The 26,261-nt window shown below is 37.7% G+C and overlaps 1 protein-coding gene across 1 annotated transcript in view; it reads right to left on the bottom strand.

The window, feature by feature from the left end:
• Window positions 1–21,548, bottom strand: part of LOC105233945 (homeobox protein caupolican) — a 43,651-nt gene extending 22,103 nt beyond the window's left edge. Inside the window, exon 1 of the mRNA XM_049459412.1 lies at window positions 20,114–21,548. Coding sequence (XP_049315369.1) covers window positions 20,114–20,161 — 48 coding nt within the window. The 5' untranslated portion in view covers window positions 20,162–21,548. The remainder of the gene's footprint in view (window positions 1–20,113) is intronic.
• Window positions 21,549–26,261: the final 4,713 nt, after the last annotated feature.

Genomic DNA, 26,261 nt, shown 5'->3' with positions numbered 1-26,261 from the left:
TAATACTTTAACCTCGCTTTTTTTGAAGAAACTACCTTGAAAGAATGTTTCAGTGCTTCCTTCTTTTTTTTGGTTGTGAACTCTTTGCCATGGCTCTGGCAGACGAGTCAACAACGATCCCACAGCACCAGCACTGGCCACATTTTATCAGATGCCAAAGACTCGCGCTGCAAAGTAGAGACATTCAAAGTGAAAATAAGGTACGACTAGGATCGCCTAAATGGCAGCTGATAGTTGATGACAAATTTCGTACGCCATTTGGAATGTGGCAGCATTGAGTGGTCGCCACCATTAAACGGCGGTGGCGACGGCGACGACGACGAACGTCAAGAGGCGCTCTGGCAGCAGCCGCAGGTCAGCCATGCAAATGAGCGCGGATCGCATCTAAATACATGCATATATATTCTCGGGTTCAACCGCTAACTTAGTCATTATGGCCACTCCACCAAGTGAAGTCTGCAATAAAATCAACTTAAAGTTTCGCACAACTGTCTTCCCGAATTCTGCTGTGTGTGTGCAACCTACACTCACGCTCACGTTAATGTGTTCGCAACGTGCGATCACTGCCAACTGATTGCGAATTATTGTTTTATATGTGAGATGTGGCAAAATATGCAAATTGCCCATGACAAGTGTTGCTATTTATTTAAGCGCTGCGTAAGTCCGTCTGTCTGTCTGACTGTGTGTATTGCCTTTCTTTGTTTCATTCATCTGATTGTCGGTTTTGTGTTGTTATTGTTATTTAACTGTATAATTTTCACGCATTTAGCGGACATATCAAATTTCTTTATGATTCCTGACGTAGATTATAAGTACGTCTGCATATACATATAATATATTGTATGTAAACAAAGGCTAGTGAGTGAGGCAACGTGTGTTCGTACAACATTTTCTTTAGTGTTTGTGTGACTTAAAGACCAGAAGGGCGTTAAGTTATTAACAACGTTTACAATTAGCGAAAGCAATCCTCATATTTCTTCAAATTATGTTAAATAACGGCAGATCCCTGACGTTCCTCCTCCCTCTTCCGAGGCTGACGTCTTCGATCTGTTGTTAAGGTGAAATACCTAGTACTTATTTTTGATAGAAAGTTTTCATGTAGGCCAAATATTGAGAGTAATGAAGGCATCGGTTGTCTTATATTGGTGTAGTGGGCTTTAGAGAAAAGGTGGGGACTTCTACGAAACCATAATCAAGCCAATAATGTCCAATGATGTGTACGTCCAACAGAGAGCTCTGAAAAATACTACACTTACTGAGAAGCTTGAACGTGTCCAAAGAGCGGCTCACATGGGGGTCTACGGTGCAATAAAACATATGGTAATGTCATTTTATACCTACGAAATGCGCTCTAAGGCTGAGAGAAGCAGGGTATATGAAGGGATGCGAACATGGACACGCCGTCAATGTCCAATAAGCATCCATGATACAAGGCTAAATATATTATCGAACACTAGTCATCACAGTTATATGAAGGATGAGGAGATGGAGGAATTTTCTCCTCTACTATCCAGCCTTTCCAAGACTAAGATGCAAGGAGCTCATGATCTATTATATAGGCATTTTAGGCCCCACAACGGACTGGCGAGATCCCTGTTAGGATCGACCTCTATTGTAGCAGTATCTCTTGTTGGTTCACTGCCTGCATTATACTAAATTTATTCCTAGAAAGCTGGCCCGCTTTTCATTCAAAGTCTGTCTTTATCAGCTCTTTATACTTTTCTTGTGTGTCGCTCTATCCGTTTTTATTGAAAGAACTTGCGCCTTTAGATTACGAGGTGTTTTCAAAAAGTATCGGGAATCGTAACTGACAGTTTTCTTCGATTGCAAGGGCGTGGTGCATCATGAGTTCTTGCCACAGGGAAGAACGGTCAATAGGGAATATTACCTGCAAGTTATGCGCAATTTGCGTCCCACACTAGCGTGATCAAGGCACTCGAGAGAAAGAACGTCAACACCACGATACGCAGATGGATAGAAGCACGAGGTTGCAGAAACATCAGTAGGAGATAGTAAGATTCGTCTTGGCACCATGAGGGGCTGCAGGGTGGAGAACTGTCCCCTCTGCTATGGAGCCTGATAGTAGATGAACTACTCGAGCTGCTCACCAACAATGGAATCCGCTGTCAAGGATTCGCGGACGACATTGTCATAATGGCCAGAGGCAGATTTGAGAACACTCTCTGTGACATTGTACAAAGGGGCCTAAACTTGGCGAAAGGATGGTGCAGCACGGTAGGGCTAAACATCAACCCAGCAAAAACCACCGTGATCCCATTCATTAGGCGGAGATCTCTTCCGGGCCTGAGGTCCCTAACAATTGGAGGCATAGAGGTGGAAATGTCAAAGGAGGTCAAATTCCTTGGCCTCACCTTAGACTCAACGTTGAGATGGAGCAGGCATTTGGACTTAACGTTGTCCAAAGCAACTAGAGGGCTCATGATATGCAGATGCCTGGCCGGCAGATCATGGGGATGCTAGTCAAATATCATTAGATGGCTGTATACCATGATAGTAAGGCCTATCGTTACCTATGGAGCGGTTGCCTGGGCCAACAAAGCAGCACATTCCTCTGTGATTCAGAGACTATCAAAGCTGCAGAGACTTGCATGTGTGTGCCCCACGGTGGCACTGGAAGTCATACTAGAGCTCACACCGCTGCATCAGGTGATCAAGCTAGCAGCAAAACACACCACGCTGCTAATGTCAGCAGAAGGCTGTGGAAGAGGGAAGATAGTGTCCTCTAAACAGATGGACGCTCTAGCGGAAAGCACACCGCTAGCCCTCCTCCCAAGAGACGGCACATCAAAGAAAATAAATCTCAACAAGAACTTCATAGTAACTCTAGGCAGCAAAACGGAGTGGAATGATTCCACTCTGGAAAGGCTCCTGGAGGACAGTACCATTCAGTGGTACACTGATGGCTCAAAAACACCGGAAGGCATTGGGGCAGGTATAGCGGGTCCGCATACTAAGCTGTCCATTCCTATGGGTTGCTTCCCAAGCATCTTCCAGGCTGAAGTTTTTGCCATTAGTCAGTGCGCCGAAGTTAACCTCAGCCGCAACTATCGCAACCAACGATAAAAGCGATCTTGTCGTACGAGACCAAATCGCTTTTAGTCGAGGAATGCATAGAAAGGCTAAATCGCGTGTCTTGCGCAACCGGGTGCACCTAATTAGGGTACCAGGGCACAAGGGAGTAGAAGGAAACGAGAAGGCCGACGAACTGGCACGCAAGGCGGCAACGTCCAAGATGTTGGGACCAGAGCCATATATAGCAGTAGGACCCCACACTCTTAAGGAGCTGCTTCGCACTGAGGAGAGAGAAGAGAGGGAGGGGTACTGGCGGCAGGCAGCAAGTATGCGTCACGCCAAGCTGCTTCTAGGAGGTGTGCTATACTTCAAGATATGCTATACTAAATTTTATATGATAAATATATGTATTTGAGTAGTTAATGAATAAATTAGAAACTTAAACATCGATCATCTTACTACTGTAGAGTAAAGTAAGCAAGAAAATAAGAAAAAAAATATAGATATACAGCAATTACGCCTGTGTCCTTTATATTATAACGCCTCAACTGTTCACATATATTTTAATAATTTTCGTCTAACGCATACCAACATATTATTAGTGCAGAAATTGCAAATTAGCAACATGATAAGCAAACGGTCGCTAAACAAACATTAAGCACAATAACCATAATCATCTAGTAGCAGCAAATCTGCATGCAATTGCGGCCAATACGAACGCGCCCCACCAAATAACACTCTTACACATACATAAACACAAACAAGCGCTCGTAATCTGCATATGCGAACGTGCAACACAATAATGCCTGCCAAAGAAATTGCCCGACGAGATGGCCTGAAGGCGCAGCTACTGCGCAACACTACCTGCAACACACATGCACGCCCAGCAGTATTGCGCATGTAAAGGCCTACGAACACAATGCGTTATTTACGTTTATGGACAAACACAATTGGGATGTTGAAAAAGTAAAAAAAATCAAACCAAGCCTTTACCGTGACGAGCGGGTGGCGCATTTATGGCAAGGAGCGCGCTGAAAGGATAGGCGGTTGGGATGTGGCATAACATGCAAGATCTATAATAATGGTAATTTGGCGCTATGTCCGAACTGCAGCTCAACACCTTCGGATGACTCCATCCAATCGAACGAAATGGACACTCAATTGGACAGCCACTATCTAATCACATTCATAATTCGCAGTTATTGGAGGCCATTAAGCGCAGGCGCACACACATACACGCGTGGCGTAAGCAGATTAAGGCACAACAGCGCAAATTACAGACGAAAACGTTCTCGCATAATAAAAACATTTTCATGAATGAAATCTAATGAATTCTGAATGAATGTCCACCGCTGGCGGCCACAAGTGCCGCAGACACACACACAAACGCGCACACGAACAACGTAAATGCGCTGCTATCAAGTGTAGTTGCTGCTTTTTTGCTCGCTGTGACAGATAAAAAAGACATAAAAGCTGCACGAAGAAAGGTTGCACCAGCCACTTGCAAGTGTGTGAGTTGCAGCAGGTCCACCAGTCGGCAGGCAACGCGTCACAGCGCCTTCACAACGCCACAAGTCTGCACCTTGCCTTCATTTCGTAACTCACAATGTCCAGCCGCATACAATATACATATATGTATATATGTGTGTATACATGTGGTTGTGTTTGCTTGACTTTTCTTGACTTGGCTATTGTTGCACGCTTATTATCAGCACGCAAGACAGTTTATTTTTAATGATCCTCCACACTTTGTTCGCAATGAACGCTCGCATTTTAACGAGGCAACCAGCTACAGCGCTCAAAAGCCCTTTTTTTGCTGTCGCCCCCCACACACACACAAGGTTCCCTCTCATCGTGCAACCAAAATAAAAATCCTACCAAATGCTCCACATATTGCATTGCTACACACGCTGCCCAAGTGCTGTTGTACGTCTTGCTGCACTGCACCAGCCATGTCTTACTACACCAGTCGTGTTGCAAGGTGTGTTGCCGTCTCTTGCTGTTGCTTTTATTCCGGTCTCAAAATTTTCCGGAATTTATCGAGAAATTACTGTAGATAGGATATGAGCAGACACTTAGAGATAGTTAAGCGCTGCGCACACTCTACACACTTCCTTTGCCAGCAGTCGTCTGCAGTGGTCTTCATGCTCCTTGTGGCACCGTAACACCACCGCACAATCTCTGCATAGATTTATAAATTATTGTCGGTATGCTCGTCTCGAGGTGTTGGCAGAGTTTTGCACAATTTAGGAGCGTTTAATTTTTATTGCTTGGACTTTGATTGCCAACACTCGAGTACCACAATATCAATTAAGTGAAAAAGTATGGACTTTATGTGAGTGAAAAATTGCACAATTGGCGTTGATTGCTGTGTTTACAGATATCCGCACCGCAGGCAAGATAAGTTTGATAAGTTGGCAATTTTGATTTAAATAAATAAATTTTAATCGTTTTTTTTTTGCAATACAGTCTGAGTAAAAATTTTTAATAGAAAAGGATAATAATTTCATCATTTAAATTCATTTTGAGCTTCATAGTTGCAGGGAGGAATATAAGATGGAAACATGGAGACACTTTTTCCTTCACTTTCCAGCTTTGGCCAGAATAAGATTGAAGAATCACGGTTACCATAACTTCCTCGAACCCGACAGATTGACTGGAGTAGATATAAACCCACTCAATGAATTGTTTTTTGATCCATATCTAGGAATCCTGGGCATCAAATTCAAATCCGTGTATGGAAAACTTATTTATTTGCAAAGTATCTTCGCAACAAACTCTGAAGAAATTGTTCAGATTGGACCACTATACTTTATAGCTGCCATGGAAACTGACCGCCAAAAATCACGAAACTGAGATATTGTAATTATTTATATTTTAAAGGCATAAGCCAACCAAAACTTTTCCAAATGAAAAAAAAAAGAATTTTCGTCCAATCATCGCGGAACCGAAGCTGTTCTGTGCTTTTTCGGCTATAATCGCATACGCGGTTCTACGCCTATAAAGAAAAAGAAGCATCGCTTTAAGCTTCAATGCTGTCATGGAATCTCTTACTGTTGTTTCCAGTTTTTGTTTCTGTTCTGCTCATTGTTGTTGCCTGCTTTTGGCAAATTAACGAAACGTAACGGCTGCGCACTTTCTATTGCACGTTCAAACTCTTCTTGGTTTCCTCACTAATTTTTTTTGTATTTATTCTCATGCGCATGCTCATCACTTTTTCAGTTGTTCTGCTGCATTCGAAATTATTGCTGCTTTTGTTGTTGTCATAAACTAAAGCGCGCATTTGCGATTTGCGTGTCGCCTCATTTTGTTTCGGCTTGTTTTAGTCACGTCTGACTTGGCATTAACTCTTTCTGATTTTTTCTCGGCCTTTTGTTTCTCCGCCACAAATGCTGCCTGCTTCTCTGTTTGTGTAGTATTTTTGCATATTTTTATTTTTTGCTTCCACGCCCCACCTTCTTTACTCAGCAATCCGTGTTTCAATTGCAATAATTTGCTGTTTTAATATTTGCACATTATTACCTTTTATGGGCGCTACTTTGATCTTCTTTTCGCTTCGCATCTTCGGCCAGCTGCTTGATGATTTTCCGTCGAAAAAGTTGGAGAACAACGCTCGTCATACTCAGACAACCGCTCACACGCGCATATCCGCTTGATTGGCAAATATGTTAAGTGCGGTGTAGAGTGGGGATGACCCACTAGCAGGAGGTGTATCCATCTGTTTGTATATGTACATATGTATGTACTATATGTCTGTCAGTGCGTGAGGGCAAACACTTAAACGGACAAACTTTTGATGTTTTTTTTGCGTTTTTGGCTTGCATAGCATGAAGTTACAATTTCCGTTTTACTTCCGCTTTCCGCATCACTGTGAACGATTTCTATGTTAGTTAAGCTAGCGATATGCATTCTTTTGAACGTGTTTCTCATTGATCTGACCTCCTGTATAACTGCATTAGAAAATTTTAGAATCTAAAGTATTGTTGCCATATGTTGGTTTTAGGCAAATGTGTTGGATTTGTTAAGAAAATGTATTTAGGGGCAGGACAACTTTAAGAGGTTCTAAATAACCACAGTGTAGTGACTGGCTGTACTGGAGGACTTTTTTAGCGCCGTAGGAGATCTCTGATAAATCAAAAAATAATTTAATTTTTTTTATTTAATTTCACTGTGTAATCTTGAAACAATCTAAGTGACTTATTGACATTAAAAAATGTTAACTTCAGTTGCATCGAAACTCTTTACAAATACAACATATTTCATACAAGAACTTGATTTTGATCATGCAGTTTATATGGCAGCTATACGCTACAGTGATCCGATCTGAATAATTTCCTCAGAGATTATACCTTTGGCTCGAATAATAAACCGTGCCAATTTGTATTAAGATTCCTTTTCAAAACAAAAAAATGTCCATGCAAAGATTGGTTTTTGATCGATCAGTTTGTATGACAACTAAAGGGTGATTTTTTAAGAGCTTGATAACTTTTTAAAAAAAAAAAACGCATAAAATTTGCAAAATCTCATCGGTTCTTTATTTGAAACGTTAGATTGGTTCATGACATTTACTTTTTGAAGATAATTTCATTTAAATGTTGACCGCGGCTGCGTCTTAGGTGGTCCATTCGGCAAGTCCAATTTTGGGCAACTTTTTCGAGCATTTCGGCCGGAATAGCCCGAATTTCTTCGGAAATGTTGTCTTCCAAAGCTGGAATAGTTGCTGGCTTATTTCTGTAGACTTTAGACTTGACGTAGCCCCACAAAAAATAGTCTAAAGGCGTTAAATCGCATGATCTTGGTGGCCAACTTACGGGTCCATTTCTTGAGATGAATTGTTGTCCGAAGTTTTCCCTCAAAATGGCCATAGAATCGCGAGCTGTGTGGCATGTAGCGCCATCTTGTTGAAACCACATGTCAACCAAGTTCAGTTCTTCCATTTTTGGCAACAAAAAGTTTGTTAGCATCGAACGATAGCGATCGCCATTCACCGTAACGTTGCGTCCAACAGCATCTTTGAAAAAATACGGTCCAATGATTCCACCAGCGTACAAACCACACCAAACAGTGCATTGGGCAGTTCTTGAACGGCTTCTGGTTGCTCTTCACCCCAAATGCGGCAATTTTGCTTATTTACGTAGCCATTCAACCAGAAATGAGCCTCATCGCTGAACAAAATTTGTCCGAAAAAAAAAAAAAAAACCGAACACTGATTTTGGTAATAAAATTCAATGATTTGCAAGCGTTGCTCGTTAGTAAGTCTATTCATGATGAAATGTCAAAGCATACTGAGCATCTTTCTCTTTGACACCATGTCTGAAATCCCACGTGATCTGTCAAATACTAATGCATGAAAATCCTAACCTCAAAAAAATCACCCGTTATATGCTATAGCGGTCCAACATCGGCGGTTTTGACAAATTCGCAGCTTCTTTGAGAGAAAATGTCGTCTGCAAAATTTTAGGTCGATATCTCAAAAATTAAGGAACTAGTTACACGCGAACAGAGAGACGGGCGGATAAACGTACATATTGACGGACATGATAGATATAGATATAGATATAGATATAGATATAGATATAGATATAGATATAGATATAGATATAGATATAGATATAGATATAGATATAGATATAGATATAGATATAGATATAGATATAGATATAGATATAGATATAGATATAGATATAGATATAGATATAGATATAGATATAGATATAGATATAGATATAGATATAGATATAGATATAAATACCTAATATATTTAAGTTGTCAAATATCTCCCTTCCACCTTTTTGTCTTTTGAATTTCGCGACTATGTATAGAGCGTTACACAGCTAGTATCTGGCATGACCATACATCGTTTGAAAGGTCTTCACATAACCTACAAAACGACGCTTTGTATGATGAGTTTAAATATTGTATTCAACAGTTATAGACGTGTAAACATGGAGTTAAAGGCAAATCCCCTAGAGAAACGTCCCGTGAGATTAATGGTGTTTTGACGGATGGTACTCTATCACTTCGAACTGTGGAGGAATGGTTTCGACGATTCAGAGCGGGTGAAAACGACTCCATGGATAAGCCAGCCGGCGGAAGACCTGTGCCGACGAATACCGATCAAATCATGGAAAACATCGAGTTTGACCGGCATGTGACATCTGGTGACATCGCCCAGAAGATGGGAGTTAGTCACCAAACCATATTAAACCATCTGCAGAAGGCACAAAAAAGTTTGATGTTTGGGTGCCGCATAATTTGACGCAAAAAAAAACGTCTGAACCAAATCAAGGCCTGCGATATACTGCTGAAACGGAGCTAACTCGACCCATTTTTGAAGCGGATGGTGACTGGCGACGAAAAATAGATCACATACGACAATATCGAGTGCAAACAGTCGTGGTCGAAGGCCGGTGAATCGTCATAAACAGTGGCCAACCCGGAATTGACGGCCAAGAAGGTTTTGCTGTGTATTTGGTGGAATTGGAAGGCAATCACCACATTCTTGATGATTAGTCAGAAGCTACGGGAGCTCGAATGGGAGGTTTTATCGCATTCACCATATAGCCCGGACATAGCGCCAAGTGATTACTACCTGTTCCTGTCCATGGCGAACGCCCTTGTTGGTCAAAAGAGGCTTGTGAAAAGTGGCTGTCCCAGTTCTTCGCAAATAAGCAGGGGACTTTTACGAGGGAGGGTATTCTGAAGTTGCCGTCTATATGGAAACAAATTAACGAACGAAACGGTGCATATTTGAACTAAATCTGTAAAACTTTTTACAAAGCATTGAATGAAGAGCAAAAAGGCGGAAGGGACATATTTGACAACCTAACCTAATACTATAGGGTCTCCGACGTTTCATTCGTGACTAATAAACCCTGTTCAAGGTAAAAAATCTGCTCGAAGATATATAAGAAAAGTTTTCATATCGCGCTGGGAGCTTTCCTATATTTATTCGCATTGAATTATGTTGAAAACATTTTCATTGATTTAAGAATTTGCAGCGAATATATATAGGAAAGCTCCCACATAACGAAATATCCAATAGAGGCGCTTACGAAATTAATAACTTTCGCAGCGATTATTCAACTTGGTCCAAGAAATGTGCACAAGGTTGAGCGCGCAGAAGAAGAAAGTAAAAGAGAACAAATAATGAGTACACAAAAACATTAATACACCCTCTCATTGCCAAATGTTAAAGAGCGCTGCGATCAGCTCGAGACGCTGCCGTCAATTTACGGTTATTAATTTTATGATTTATGGCTTTTATATAAATACAGTTGAATTGGCGAAATCTTCGAGCGCATTTTTATTGCATATAAATTTGCTGGTCAACGCCAATGCAACAACTACAAAGAGCGCTTGGCCGATGCCGTTATTGGTGCCGAAAAATTAAAAGCGTAAAAAAGCACAACCGCAAGGTAAAAAGGCTTAACTAATGCTTGCAAGTTTTTATTTTTGCGAAAGTTAACTGACAAAAACAACAATAACAAAGCCTAAGAATAAAACGCATAACAGTAGCTGTGGTCAAAAAGCGAAGGTAAGCCGTTGAACTACTTTGAAAAACCACATTTGGCCAACAGGCAGAACAGCAACAACAACTTACACAAATATATACATACATATTTACAGTATATGTTGTTGTGAGCGCTTGTTTTTACACAAAAAATGCCGAGTGGCGCTGCTTTGGCTACCGCCGTTGCTGTCTGCTGCGCCTGCAACTGGTAATGAAGTTCGCCTCCACAAAGCCAGGCACTCACTTAAATATTCACACAATGAGTTGAAAAGTTGGCCGAAAAAAATTGTTTGCAAAGTAGCAGCAATAATGATTGCGCTCAGCGGCGACTGCTGCAGAATGACAATAATTGCGTGAGTTGTTGTTGTGCTGCTATAAATGCTGCTACCGCTGTCTGCTTAACAGAAGTTTTTGCATTGTTCCAAATGCTACGCAGCCTCCGGACATATGTACATACATATGTATGCATATGTGCATTTACGTTTACACATGTATGCATATGTGTGCATGTGTGCTTGTGCCGCTTAGTTGCTATTGTGTTTTCAACGCGCATACGCACATTAAAAATTCATAAATCAATTATGGAATGTGGAACTGAAAAATTTCTGCTATGCCTTTTGCCGTCTAGCCCTGTTTGCCAAGGCTTGTACGTATGTGTGTGTGTACATTTGTCCTTTCTGCCGCTTCTGCGCTTATTTGCGCTATTTTTATTGTTTTTGTTATATTTTGTTTTTGTGCATGTCGTCTGCTTTGTTTTTTGCGCCTGCCACACTCATTCGCTCATTCATTCATGCAATCAATGTGCATTTTTGCAACGCATTGTCTTCGGCATTCGGTTATGGATAATAAGGACACCTCATAAAAATTCATATGCACTGATACAGGGACACGTATGCGTCCAAGTATGCGTAGACATACATTTATGAATAAATATTGATGAATACCCAGTCTTAAATGCAATTGTATTGAAGTTAGATAGGTAACTAGTTATGTAACTAGTTTGATTGGGTCCATAATTGAAATGATGCCAAAACATATTTTCTACAAAAATTAAAAGCTTCAAAATTCTAAATATTTAAGCGTTACCCAACCCTTTTTTATGTTAGAAAGTGGGGAGAGTTAGTTTTAGAGGATTTAAAATTAAACGAATCTAGTTTTGATTTATTTTTGTTGAATGTAATTGGGCGGAGAATATTTCAAAAATTTTATTTAATACTTTAAGGGATTACATGGGTTCCTCAAGAATTTTTTTCTCATATAAAAATTAAATATTTTATTAGAATTTTTTATTGTAAACATGCACTATTAACAAAGAAACTCTGAAATTTTTGGAAAAAATATTTTAAACTCGGCCATTACCACACCATTTCCGGTGACCCCTCGAAAAAAAAGATGAGCCCGCACATCTTAAAACCATAACTTAGAACTTAGACAAAGGAAAACCAATTGAAAATTGGATTTTTGGCAGACATTTTTACAAAAAATTAAAAAATTCAGTGAAAATCACAGGACGTTTTTTTTAAAGCTGTAAGCGAAAAAAAATCCCTAGTCCAAGTATTTAAGAATAGTTTCTCAAAGACCTGTGTAAAATTTCGGATCGGCTTAATATTTAGAGAAATCTCGTTAACCGACTTCAAAAACCCCGTTTCGAGAAAAACGCGTTTTGAGACGGCACAATTAACCTAGCTAGCCTCGAGCGCGCAAGTTCCCAAGGCTGTATCTCCGAAATCATTACTACTTGAAATTTTTGGACAATATTGTAGAGATGTTGTAAACTTTAATAAATCAATAAAATATTTTGATTTTTTGAGACCCGTAAACCCATGGAACCCCTTAAGATTGATTGCTCACTTATGTATATCATTAAAAAGAGCTTTTAGTCTCTAAGTAAAGGGTGATTTTTTAAGAGCTTGATAACTTTTTTTTAAAAAAAAAACGCATAAAATTTGCAAAATCTCATCGGTTCTTTATTTGAAACGTTAGATTGGTTCATGACATTTACTTTTTGAAGATAATTTCATTTAAATGTTGACCGCGGCTGCGTCTTAGGTGGTCCATTCGGAAAGTCCAATTTTGGGCAACTTTTTCGAGCATTTCGGCCGGAATAGCCCGAATTTCTTCGGAAATGTTGTCTTCCAAAGCTGGAATAGTTGCTGGCTTATTTCTGTAGACTTTAGACTTGACGTAGCCCCACAAAAAATAGTCTAAAGGCGTTAAATCGCATGATCTTGGTGGCCAACTTACGGGTCCATTTCTTGAGATGAATTGTTGTCCGAAGTTTTCCCTCAAAATGGCCATAGAATCGCGAGCTGTGTGGCATGTAGCGCCATCTTGTTGAAACCACATGTCAACCAAGTTCAGTTCTTCCATTTTTGGCAACAAAAAGTTTGTTAGCATCGAACGATAGCGATCGCCATTCACCGTAACGTTGCGTCCAACAGCATCTTTGAAAAAATACGGTCCAATGATTCCACCAGCGTACAAACCACACCAAACAGTGCATTTTTCGGGATGCATGGGCAGTTCTTGAACGGCTCCTGGTTGCTCTTCACCCCAAATGCGGCAATTTTGCTTATTTACGTAGCCATTCAACCAGAAATGAGCCTCATCGCTGAATCGGACGTAAAGCGCGAAACACATTTCGAACCGAACACTGATTTTGGTAATAAAATTCAATGATTTGCAAGCGTTGCTCGTTAGTAAGTCTATTCATGATGAAATGTCAAAGCATACTGAGCATCTTTCTCTTTGACACCATGTCTGAAATCCCACGTGATCTGTCAAATACTAATGCATGAAAATCCTAACCTCAAAAAAATCACCCGTTAGTACAAAGCTTTGACAACAATATTCTGTAGAGTTGTTGTTAGTCAATGGTAGACTTCAAAAAATGTTTACATACGCGTTATATAATACATATAATGTAATATTATATAAATTCTTGCATGCTCATACAAAAGTCTGTATATAGAGACGTGTAGACATATTATGTGCTGGCATGTTCCATTCGACTACTCTTTTTTCATTGTGAAATTTTTTGTTTATTGCAATATATGCAAATATTTCATATGAATAGTACTCTTCTTACAACAATTAAAAAAAATCTAAACAACAAATCTTTGGAAAATTATAAAAAAAATATAATAAAATCAAAATTTGGCATAGACATTACCCCAAAGCATCGCTACAATCTCTGAAGTAATATTGTAGAACGAACAACTATAACCATATACATAGCTGTCATACACACTGACTGATCCAACCCGAGCCCTTGTATGGAAAAGTTTTTTAATTTGCAAGCGATGTTCACGAAATTTGGTATAAATTATTATTCAAGGTATCAGATTGGACTTTTATATAGCATATAGTCGCCGATTAAACTAACCGATTAAACTGACCGATTAAAAACAAGATATGAATTTTTATTTAATTTTATGCTATGAAAAATTTACCTGTGAAGGGTATTATGGGTACGACCTAACTTTTTCCTTGTTTTTATATATTTTTTAGTAAAAGTTCTAAAAAAGCCCTGAATAAGACATGGTGTTATTTTACAATTGGACGTTCAACCTACTACATACACAATATCTCTTTTATGCTACAAAGATAGAGGAACTCTTTTGAGAGAAAACAGCTATTAAGCTATACACTTAATGGCAATGAACTGAGCAGGAATATTTTCTATAAAGCCATATATGTATAAAGCAGAAGTTGTTGCTCTATTTAAGTATTTTAAACTCCACTTTTGAAGAAACTAGGAGACTCATCGAGAAAAGGTGGTATCCTAATCTAGAAATTAAAAACAGGAGCGCAACTAAATAACTAGAATATCTTCTGTAAAGGATTTTTCAAAATTCAACATAATTTAATATTTATGAGCATTAAAATGTCACGGCAATTCGCTGAGTTAGATTAGCTAAAGCTCAACTTAAAACTTTAAAAGCATTTTTGTTTTTCGAAAATCCTTTTTCAAGCATTTAAAGAAATCTTAATTTCCAAACAACCGATTTACTAGAAATTTGGCGGACATTTTCTTTATGCACATTTTTATGATGCGGAGCAGAGAAAATTTTAATTTTACTGTTTTTAATAAAATTGGAAAAATTAAAAAAATTACCGAAAAATCGATATTCACATAAATACTAACAAACAAAGCCGATTTTTACCGTTTTCTGATGATCATAAATGGTGTTAATACGAACATCCCATCTACTTCAACAACTTGGGTGATCCATGTAGAGGTAGCTTTTTTCAAAACGTTCAAAAAAATTGGCTTACTGAGCATATTGTTCCCAACATCATCATCCATCTTGAAACCCAGCATTCATTATTGAATAATATTAGGCCATCTCCAGCGCGCACTGAAGAAAATATAGCAGCATCTCAGCTACGGCTTACACGAAGACTGTGGAGAGTCGATTCGGCGCCGTTCAGCTCGAACTGACATTTGAAACGACTTGGCGCATTTTATGTCGATATCTTAAACGGAAAGCGTATAAAATGTAGCTTGTGTAGAAAGTGAACCTGGTCGACCTTTCCTAGCGACGTCGCTTAGCTCTGTGGGCTCTTCAAATGTTCCAAGAAAATCCGACGTTTTCGAACCAAATTTTGTTGAGCGATGAGACCCATTTCTGGCTCAATGTGTATGTAAACAAGCAAAATTTGCCGAATTTTGGAACGTAAAGCAAACAGAAAAGTTTCAAAATCTGTCTTTTCATATAGAAAAAATAACGATTTGGGTTAGTCGATTGGCCACCAAGATCATGTAATATCACACCGTGATATTTCTTCTTGTGGGGATATGAAAAGTCTATGCGTAAAATTACGCTTCGATTCAGGCTTTGGAGCAAATAATCTCGTATATCATTTGCCAGTTGCCTGTTGTCGCAATGCTCGAACGAGTCATCGAGAATTGTACTCAATGGATGGACCATCTGAGACATAGCCGCGGCCAACATTTGGAAGAGATAATCTTGGAAAGGAAATGACAAAGAATGTTTCTTCGAATTATTATAAACATTTGCTATTAAATTTGAAGTTTCTATGTTTTTTTTTTCTTTCAAAACAAGTTCTTTTAAGAAAAGTAGGGATTCTCGATATGAATCACCTTTTATGTAGATATGTATATAATTCAGCGGCGCATCCACACAGTTAAAAAACTTGAGAGATATAATTTCCATCATAAGTGAGACTACGCGAAAAAAGAACTTTGAGTTGATAGTACAAAATTATATAGTCCACCCCCAAAATACTGCTCTGTATCCGCCCCTGTATAATTTCAAATTTTAATTTTATCAAATTTTCATTAAAACTCAATAACATGACATTACATAATAAACTACAGTTTGATGATACTAGAAATTAATTCAATAACTTAGTTATTTCATATTAATTTAATTTTACATAATTTCAACTCATTTTAGCCACAATCATCATTACTACAAGGAAATGTGCTGAAAATGTTAAGGCTACTGCATATACCATATACATACATACATAATATATATATATATATGTATTTTACTACCACACATATATTTCTATATATTGTATATCAATATTTGCAAGGAAGTTGATTATGTACCTAAAAAGCTTATACAGTTCCAACGAAAACTTCCTCTCCGAGCTTCTTCAATGTGTCTTCAATGGGGTGTAATTATAATTGCCGATAATCTTGAACATACATGCATTACTTTAATTATAATAATTTAAGACAAGTTTGCTTATTATAATAAATGGGTAGCCATTCCGACCAATTTATTATGAATATGCAAACATATATTTTTATGTGTGTGTGTTTGTGTACAAATACACTTTGAATGCTTAAACGCATTGCGGTAGCGTTAAGGTCCTGCGTAAGGAGCAAATTTGCAAACAAAACAACATACTAGTAAGTAAACTGCACCAAACACACACACATATGCGCATACAGAAGCTTGCGATAGCGCTTTGAGTGCAGTGTAAATTATCTCCAAATAAGCAGCAACGGAAGTCGCCATGCGAGGGAAGCGCAAGGCAGATGGGATGCATTATTGAGATATATGTATATGAGATGCATATATACATAATCAATATATGTATGTATATATATGCACCATATAAACATTAAGCTTATATATACATAAATTTCTGTTCATATGTATGTATATATGTAATGCTGCCACCGTTGTGTAATTACCGATATGCAAGTTGCAAACGAAGCTACCTGCCCTACTCCTAGACCTATACACACACACCTATACATTCGCCATTGCTATGCTGGCTATCGTTGTTGCTGTTGTGGCGTTGTCCTAAATTGTTGCAAACATTTCCTTGCATAATTTGCTGAATTAACGCGCGACCAACGCTCGCCAAACGCCAGCACAGTCCACCGGCCACATACAACCTGCCCTGCGGCCAATAGTTGCAAAGCCATTGCCTGCCTCCCCTGTATCCCCCGGTCTGACACTGTCTTCCATGGCGCAGCAATTTTAATCTCTGAATATTCATGCCTGTGGCGCTTTGTGATTTAAACTTCTACTTTTCCACAAACTACACACACACGCACACATACTGTTTTTGCATAAAAGAATCGTAGTTTTCTTGTTTTATCCGCTTTATAAGCTTTTGCTCTAATTATCGAACGTTTTTAAAATTATAATAAAATTATTTTGAATGTTGTGTGGCGCGTTATGCTTGGGTATTTAGCCACACTCATATGTACATACATACGGAGGCACAGTGGTGGCGGCAACCGAAATTAGCGTTGATTTAAAATTTAATCACGTTTCATGAGCGTTGCTCGGGTTCGTCACGCTGCGCCACAAGGAGTCAAGTGCTGTGCGGGGCAGCGGAGGTTAAGTTGTGCTCTTGTCTGCTTAGAACATTAAGCTAATTATGGGTTTCAACACGTTTTTAGTGCGAAATAATTTTGTGCAGAATTTGCGTATGAGTCAGGGGTTTGAATGGTGAAAAGCAGTGAAGATAGGATTAATAAATGTATGAGTGAATGTATTTGACTTTGTAGAAATAAAGTTCTAGCAATAAAAACTGGGAGAATCATTGCTTTATACTTAAAAGCAAGAGGCTGGGTTAAAGCAATGAGGTCGTATTATAGCAAAGAGTATGCGTTGGTATAGAAATTTACAAATATTTAAAGGACCATGGAAAAGCAAAGGCATTTACACAGCTATTGATTAGAAAATAAAAAAAATATTTTTTCCTTAAAATTTTGTTTTCATTTTTTTGTTATATTTTTTATTTTTTTTTTTTATTTTTATTTTTATTTTTATTTTTTTTAATCTATCTATCGAAACAAAATTCAAAAAATTGGAAAATACATATTAAAAAAACCAGATAGTTTTCCATACAAAACCTTTTTATTTCAATTTTTTTCGAATTGATTCGTGAATTATTTTAATTTTTCAATTCGATCGTTTGCTTTCTTTACTTCAGCTGTTTGAAAGGTAAATGATTGAAATTTATTCAATAATGCCACGAAGAGGCCGCACCAATATTGTTTGACGTTCCCAACGTACAGCAGATCAACGTAATTATACAACACGTCGTATTGAAAAAGAAGATTGTTCGACTGCAAGGGAATCTGCTCGAATCGGAATGGAATCGGAAACACTTCTAAAGCTCGACTTTTGGGTTAACATTTAGCTGTTTCCGCGATTTTCAGCTGTCTTGAACCGACGGCTCTAAAAAGTTCTCTTTATTTTTGCAAAAAATAAAAATTCACACGTCTGGTCTATATGGGGGCTGGGCAAAACCTCTTCGAAACGACCGAATAGGTCAACTTGAAGTTTTCATACGGCTTCCTCAGACACCTTTCCCAGATAAAAATCGAAGCAACAAGATTTTAATTCGTGAGCCACTCTGAAATGTAAATTTCATCCTTTTTAAAAATGAATCGACATTTACACCGGTCACCAAAATAAAATGGAATTTTTATGTTTAGCTCTTAAAGTTTATTTTCTGTCTGATACAAATAAGCTTATTAGTCCTCTACGAACATAAACGTAATAAATTCTAAAAATGAAAAAAGTCGCTTATTTTTGTTGTAGATGAATATGACAGTATTATTACTATCGATGAGGCTTGGATCTGTGCTTACGACCCGAAAACAGACGATGAATCGCCAGAATATTGTGGTAAAGGTGAGCCGAGTGAGTCAAAGCAGGTTAAAAATCAAAGTCATGTTGATAGCTTTCTTCGATTATAGAGATGTGGTGCACTCCGAATTCCTTCCGAATGGCCACACTGTCAACAAGAAATACTATTTGTGTTTATACGACGTTCGTGAAGATGTTTCAAAAAAGAGGTCAGAATTATGGGCCGACAAATTTTGGTTCATGCACCACGTTAAGGCCCGGCGCATACTGCATTGATTCTTCGTGAGCTTTTCGCCAAATTTTCAATCAATATTGTGCCACAATCACCGTATTTAGCACCGTGTGACTTCTGGAATTTTTACTTCAGCAAGATCAAACGTTCGCTCCAGGGAAACCGTTTTGAGTCAATTGGAGACATTAAAAGTGAGTCGCTATCCGCATTGAAGGATATTCCAGAAATTTTCTTTAAAAACTGTTTCGAGTATTGGAAAAAACGTTGTCACAAGTGTATTGGGCGGCATAGATTTAGAAAAATAAATTAAGAATTTTAAATATATGTAAAGAAGGACTTACTTTTTGCTCGTAGTACTATATCGTAAAATGGTACTTTTCATACTTGAACTTAATTTTGATCGGTTAGTTTGTGTGATAAGCAAGCTCATGAGATGAAAAGGAAGTGCGCAAAATTTCAGTTCGATATCTCAAAAAACAGACAGATGGGCAGGGCTTAATTAATCAAGCAGATTATTTATACTATATATATACTTTTTTAGAACGACGCATTAAAAAATTCATGCTAAAGTCGAATAACGAAACAATTCGATACTATAAAAATTCGTTCCTAGAACAGTCGGGTCTATATAAACGGAACGGACCCGAATTTTTATACGGTCAAAGACTGTAGACTCTGCAGCAATATTTTAGTAATGTTTTTTGAAGCTACAATAACAACAACAACAGTAAAAAAATCTATTTTTCAATACTCTACTGCTTTAGTACAGTTTTAAGTAACCTAAGTCGTACTTCAAGAAAAAAAATTGGTTTCCCAGAATAGCACAAACCCTTAATTAGCGTGATAATGAGTGATAATCTGAGTATAACTTTCGTAATTATCACTTATAATAGTCAATTAATAATAATAGATAGTACTAAATTAAAACACAACGTTGAGCCATACAAAAATTGATAAGAACACTTCGTAATGACCACACTAAATAAAGCATTTAATGAAACGCCTTCATATACATATTTGGGCAAATACATTTTCATTAAAAAAAAGTGTCTTAATTCGACTTTAATTGATTTGAAATTCGTATAGTGGAAGCCATTGTGTAATATGAATTCTTTTTTATTTTCTTAGCATAATTTAAATAACATTTCAGTTAATTTATGAGAATAATCAAATAAATAACTCAAAAGCGTTAATTTTTCTACGAATTTGCTTTTAAGCTCTAAGCAAATCTTCACTCACCTGATTTGCCGACGGATAATTATAACCAAACTGCGTGTAGGCGGCCATTTCTTAACACTTTTCACACACACGTGTGTTGTTGTTGTAGTCTCACGTTGTTGTTAACGCTTAAAGCAGCTTTTATTTTGCACACACTGTTAGCAAAGCTATAAGCAAGCTATGGGGCACTATTTCGATCGTTTCACTGTTAATAACAGCAACGACAATTGTCTGTGGCAACACAGTGGTTGCACGAAATGTACGCAAAAAACAAAATCAAGTAGCCACAGGACATTCACGGGCTATTACACACACATTTAAATGTGTCCCAAGCGACAGTCGGCGCTGCGGCAAGGATACGCGCTCGTTGGATGCTGCCTAGTGTTGCGAGCAACGAACGGACCCAAACACTCACACCCGCACCCGCGCTTGTGGCCTTAACGCGCCCACCGGATGTTTGGCGTCAACGTCGACGCCGCTGCGCTGCTTTTGTGTATAAAAGCACTTTTTCGTGCGGCACAGGATGCTGGCTTCAACTCGTGCACACACGCACACACACCGTGCTTTTTGTTGCTGCCTTATATGGCTAGTCAATATAGTCGCTTGGTGTGGCTGGAAATTGGTAAAACAAATTGTCAAGCATTTGTGTTAATGTCAGCGGGAAATGTTTTCAGGCTACACTCTTTGGCGACTTTTTCGCAGCGATTTTTTATTTACATATTTCGCTATTATTACATGCACATACATGTGTACATATGGCTGTATAAGCTTTGTATGTTTGTTTGCTCCGCAACTTGTTTCCTTTTCCGCTGTGGACGCTTTTTTCAGAATTCGTGCTTTACAAATATTTTCTTCTTCTTATTTTGGTATATTTTGGTTCACACGCTTTGTGGGTGTTGCGTGCAAAGTACGTTTGTATGTAGTATGTTTGTGTGTGTGCTGTGCAGCTGTGGGTGTAGCGCTGATTTTAAGGGATTTGTTTGCTCTGCTGCCCTCGCCTTTATTGTTATAGCTTTATTGTTGTTGCTGCTGTTGGTTTTTCTTTGCTGTTTGCCGTTGTTGTTGTTGCATATCCTTTTTGACGGTTTTATGATTATTTGTTTGCTGATTTGTTTTTGTTTTCTTCGTTATTTACTTGGCGTTGGTACGTCAGTGGCTCTCGCGTATACAGCGCGTTTGCAGTGTTGTTGTTTTTGTTTTTATTGCAGTTGTTGCTTGTTTAAGCTGTCGCATAAATGTAAAACATGCCGTAATAAACGTTTTACGCGCTTGGCAAATGCTTAGCGGCATATGTTTGTGTATGTCAGTGAAATCGTTAGAATATTAGTGTTATTGTTGTTGTTTAATTTTTTGTATTTCATTGAATTTCATTATTTTTAAACTGCTAGCAAGCTGTTGTGTTCTTTCGAATTGCAATAACTTAAATAATTTAGCACCGCTTAGCGTAACTGTTCATTTGTATGCTCTTCTTTTAATCTGGCATCAATTATGCAAAATAACTTTGAAATTAATTTTGCTGTGACATAAAATTTTCCGTTGCGTTTTTGGCATTATGCTCATATGTACATATGCATCTACTTGTATAATCTACGATTTTTTTCAGTATTAGAATTTCTTATATATTTTTTTTTGCTCTTTACTGTCCTCAACACATTCAAAACTTTTTAGCTTGATTCAAAAAATGTTTTCTAAATTTAAATTATTTTTTTTTGTAATTTATGCTCTCCACACCTCATAAACAACGTTTTTCACAGTCAATAAATTGTGTGTTTTTATTGAGTAATATTTTAGTCTATTTTGCAGAGCTGTCTTTAGAAGTAGATATTAGTTCGTGAAATTTAATTTTTTATTTATTTTAATTTTTTGTTTATTTATTTGGATTTTTGTTTATTTATTTTATTTTTGGTTTATTTATTATTTTAACTATTTATTTTTTTCATAAATTTGCTTTTTTACCGATTTCGAACACACAAAAAAGTTCATAAATTTGTTGTTGCTTTATTTCTCAATTTTGTATTTTCTGCTGTTTCTATTTTTCTATAATTTCTGTTTTATTGCTACATTTTCAGCCCTTTTGCACATTCAAAGTTAAGCTTTATTTTGATATTTTGCCTAAAAACTCGTCTCACAACCTGTTCTTTCGTATTCCGCTGTCTGTCACAGTAACAAGTATTTTTTGTTGTTGCAAATTACTGTTTTTATACAATTTGTAAAATCCGATTTTTTTATTTAACGCTTTTTGCCAATAAGTTTTCAGCACATATTTCGCTACAACCAGTTTTCAACACCAGTTCACTTTTTTCGAAATTTTCCAATCACGAATTTCTGGAACAGAGAATCGCAATCTCACGATGCACACCAAATCGCGTTCGAACACAAACTAGTCGCACGCATCCAACGGTTCATACGACATTTTTCCAACCTAACTGCGGCACGACAACACAAGTACAACAACTACAAGCTCGTCTGTTGTGTTTTAGTTTTTTTGCTTTAGCTGCCAGCAAGGCAACTCAAAACACTTAAGTAAAGCGCAAAAGCGGTAGAGTAAAAGAGATGGTTATACCTTGCAAACTTGCCTACCCCCTTTCACTAACAGTCAGCTAAGAGCGCATCAGCGTACAACAACAGCATGGATAAGTGGTGCGTTTGCTGATATGGCTACCCAACTGCCGTGCCAACAAGAGCACAACAGCAGCGGCGCTCTCCAAAAGGCGAAAGGCAACGCCCACTGAGCTGAGCGCACACAACCAGCGAGTAACTGGCTGGCAGCGTGTAAAACAACGAGTGACGACGCTGCGAGTACACGTATATGCGGCTCTATGTGTGTGTGTGTGTAGAAAATGCATTGCAAGCAGCCGTTGACGTTGCTGCAACTCAGGTCTGCACTGTTGCACGGCGCTGGTCAAATGCTCGTAGAGCGATTATGGCCGACTAGCGCATTTTGCACAGCCCCACTCACATCCCCTGCGCGCATTCGCATGCCGGCGACCATTTCGTATGTGGCTTTTGCTGATTTATGCTGCAAAATGCAGTGTTGCCACCAGCAATTGTATTTGAATTTTATGGCGACTACGCCGTTGCACCCCGCACTCCTACTTGCGGGTATATAAACGCCAGCAACTGAAGCAAAATTAAGGGGCACGAAGCCATAAAAATCCGTTGCTTACGGATATAGCGGCGAGTACATAGAATACAAGTAGTAAATGTTGGTCACAGAGGGTTGGGGGAAGGGGCGGTGTACTAGGCGGCCTATATGTGGGATTTGTCTACCTTTGCATGTTCAAATACTGTGTTTTTTGCGTCTATTTTGCCATTTTGTTTTACCTATGTTTTTATTAGTACACATACATGCATATATGTATGTATGTAAGATTGTACATATGTATGTAGATATATATTTTTATCAATTGTAGGCAAAGTTTCTCTTATTCGATTTGCAATTTTGTTTTCACTTCTTTTGTGTATTTTAAAAATATTTTTAATTGTTGCATGTTTTCTATACATACATGCATGCATATACATATACACATGTAGGTTTGTATGTGTATATTTGCTTTTGTGTTGTTATTGTTTTGCTGCGTGCTAGGTGCGGTTTCATTTTGTTGATTTTAGCGGCGAACATCTTCACATAAGCAGATAGGCATAAAAAAACTAATCAAAAGAAAATCATAATAGGCACTCGTGGCATCAAACTTGCGTTGCAGAATTAGAAAAAATAGCAAACATGTTCGGTACGTAAAATCAATAAATAAATTCCGTATATTTGATTAATGGCACTTTTATTGTGCTTGTATTTAATTTACCTTTTTAATTGCAATATATGTACATATGTATGTATGTAAACGGTTTTTTTAATACTTCAACCTTGTACACGAACACATACATATGTATGTATGTATAAACGTATGTATGTTTCTGAGTGTGAGGTATTGCGAACTTATGGCCTTCGCGTTTGAAGTACAGGCGCCAATAATCAAATAGATAAAATTTTTCTAATAACGTATGTTCATGTTCGCGTGTGCCTTAGATGCTTCAAGCCATTTTGATACACACATTTGTATACATATTTATATAGACATGTAATTAATAAATATATTAATATACAAAAATAAATATTAGCTATTATGCCGCCTATTGAAATCCAGGGGGACGAATTCGCGCGATTATACCAGCTATCAGATCCGTCTACACGGCGGAAAAAAGAGGAGAGAACCAAGAGCATTAAAATGTGGCAGCAGCGGTGGCAAACCTCATCCAAGGGACAATGGACCAACAGACTGAAGAGACTGACATTCATTCGTGGATAAGCAGACGAAATGGAGACCTGAATTTCCACCTAACCTAAGTACTGAGTGACCATGGGTGCTCCAGAAGTTATATGTTACGATTTCACACAACCTTAGACCGTTCGATGCTTCCTTCTACTATAAATATATATATTTACGAGTACGAGTATACATACGAGGTTTGACAATTAAGTAATGAGACTGACTTTATTGCCGCGCTTGTGGTAAACCTGTAACCTTGAAATTCCCTTTCTCTTTTTCTGGCAAAGTCCCAAAATCAGAATAAAATTTAAAATTGATAATTTTAATCGTAAAAAACGGATTGAAAAAAAATGATAGTCCCTAGTTTTTAATTAGAATTCAAGAAAAAATTGTGTTTCAGAGTTTAAAATTATTTCGCAATTTTTAGTTCGTGTCTATCGTTTTGGTAAGTTTTGAAAAGGAAAGCTTATTGTACCCTGAACAGGGTATGTTAAATTTGTCAAAAAGAATATAATATCCAAAATTATATATGTATATATAAATGATCAGCATGACGAGCTGAGTCGATTTAGCCATGTCTGCCTATCTGTCCACCTGTATATATGTACATAAACTAGTCCCTCAATTTCTGGGATACAGATTTGAAATGATGCACACATTCTTTTCTGCCCAAGCAGCTGGATATAGCTGTCTTACAAACTGAATGATCGGAACCAAGGGTTTGTATGAACAACTTTTTCATTTGACGAGATTTATTTTCCAGCTTTAGCATAAGACTGACCCTCCAAAGTCAAATTCTTTCAAGTATTTATAAATGGTATTATTGCTTTGGTGCAAACGAAGTTAGCGTTTTTGTGGTTTTTAAGTCGGGGGTTGCTCAAAACTTAATTAGTTAGAAGAAGTTAGTTCACTATTACAATTAACGACGCATAGTTAAATTTTCAACTAGTACTATACTATATTGATTATGCTCTGCAATGAACAAAGTGCTTTACGAGAAAGCTGTGAAAGAATTCTCATATTTCGGTTTACTACTTTATCTTTATTTTGTTTGAGTGTCTGAGGTGATTATCTGCCTGCTCGCAATCGCTCGAAAGATAATAAATTTTGAACTTTTAGAGTAGTTCCATTATTATAAAGGCATAATGCACTAAAATTGCTCGTCATCTTTAATGACTTCTCAGATAAGTTTTTTTATATTATTTTGAAATAATTATTAATTTCGATTAAATAAATAGTAACCAGGGAACCCGAAATCTGTACTTGTAATGATGCATGTCTTTGAACTCCTGTGCCTTTTTGCCATTCCCCGAGTCTGTTTACTTTATGGCAAGGGAACAGAAATTCTGATTTCATTGGTGATAGTTATAAGGTGAATCGGTTGATTGGGAGCTCGTGCTGTACTTTCCTTACAGACCGTTCCTTTGATAACTTTAGGGTGTTAGATATTTCGATCAATCTCTTTCTATCGTCATTAAAATAGTATTTTGTCTTTGTCGCGTGCAATGAGTTCATCGTGTTCTGAGATCATATGCCTTCTACTGATGCACAATGGTACGTGCGCTTGGCATAGATACCGAGAAACGCTCATCAATCATGCTTTGGTATTAGCAGTATTTATTCATTTACATAAGACATCTCTCATCTACTTTATTTTAAAAATGAAAATTTGTGAAAATTATACACGTTTCTTTTGAAAATTAAAAAAAAAATACATATATAAAAGCGATAAAATTCTCAATTAATAACTGAAGTATAGATACAAAAGCAATTTGATAAATATGTTACGTTGTTCACTATTACTAAATATCAAGATTTTTCTAAAACCAGAAATTAAAATTACCGTATGAAGATACAACTAATTTCCAATTTCATACACAAACCCAGAAGTCCTTAACATA

This window comes from Bactrocera dorsalis, chromosome 5 (genome assembly GCF_023373825.1).
Source record: "Bactrocera dorsalis isolate Fly_Bdor chromosome 5, ASM2337382v1, whole genome shotgun sequence".
NCBI lineage: Eukaryota > Metazoa > Arthropoda > Insecta > Diptera > Tephritidae > Bactrocera > Bactrocera dorsalis.
This window is presented reverse-complemented; position numbering and strand designations above follow the sequence as displayed.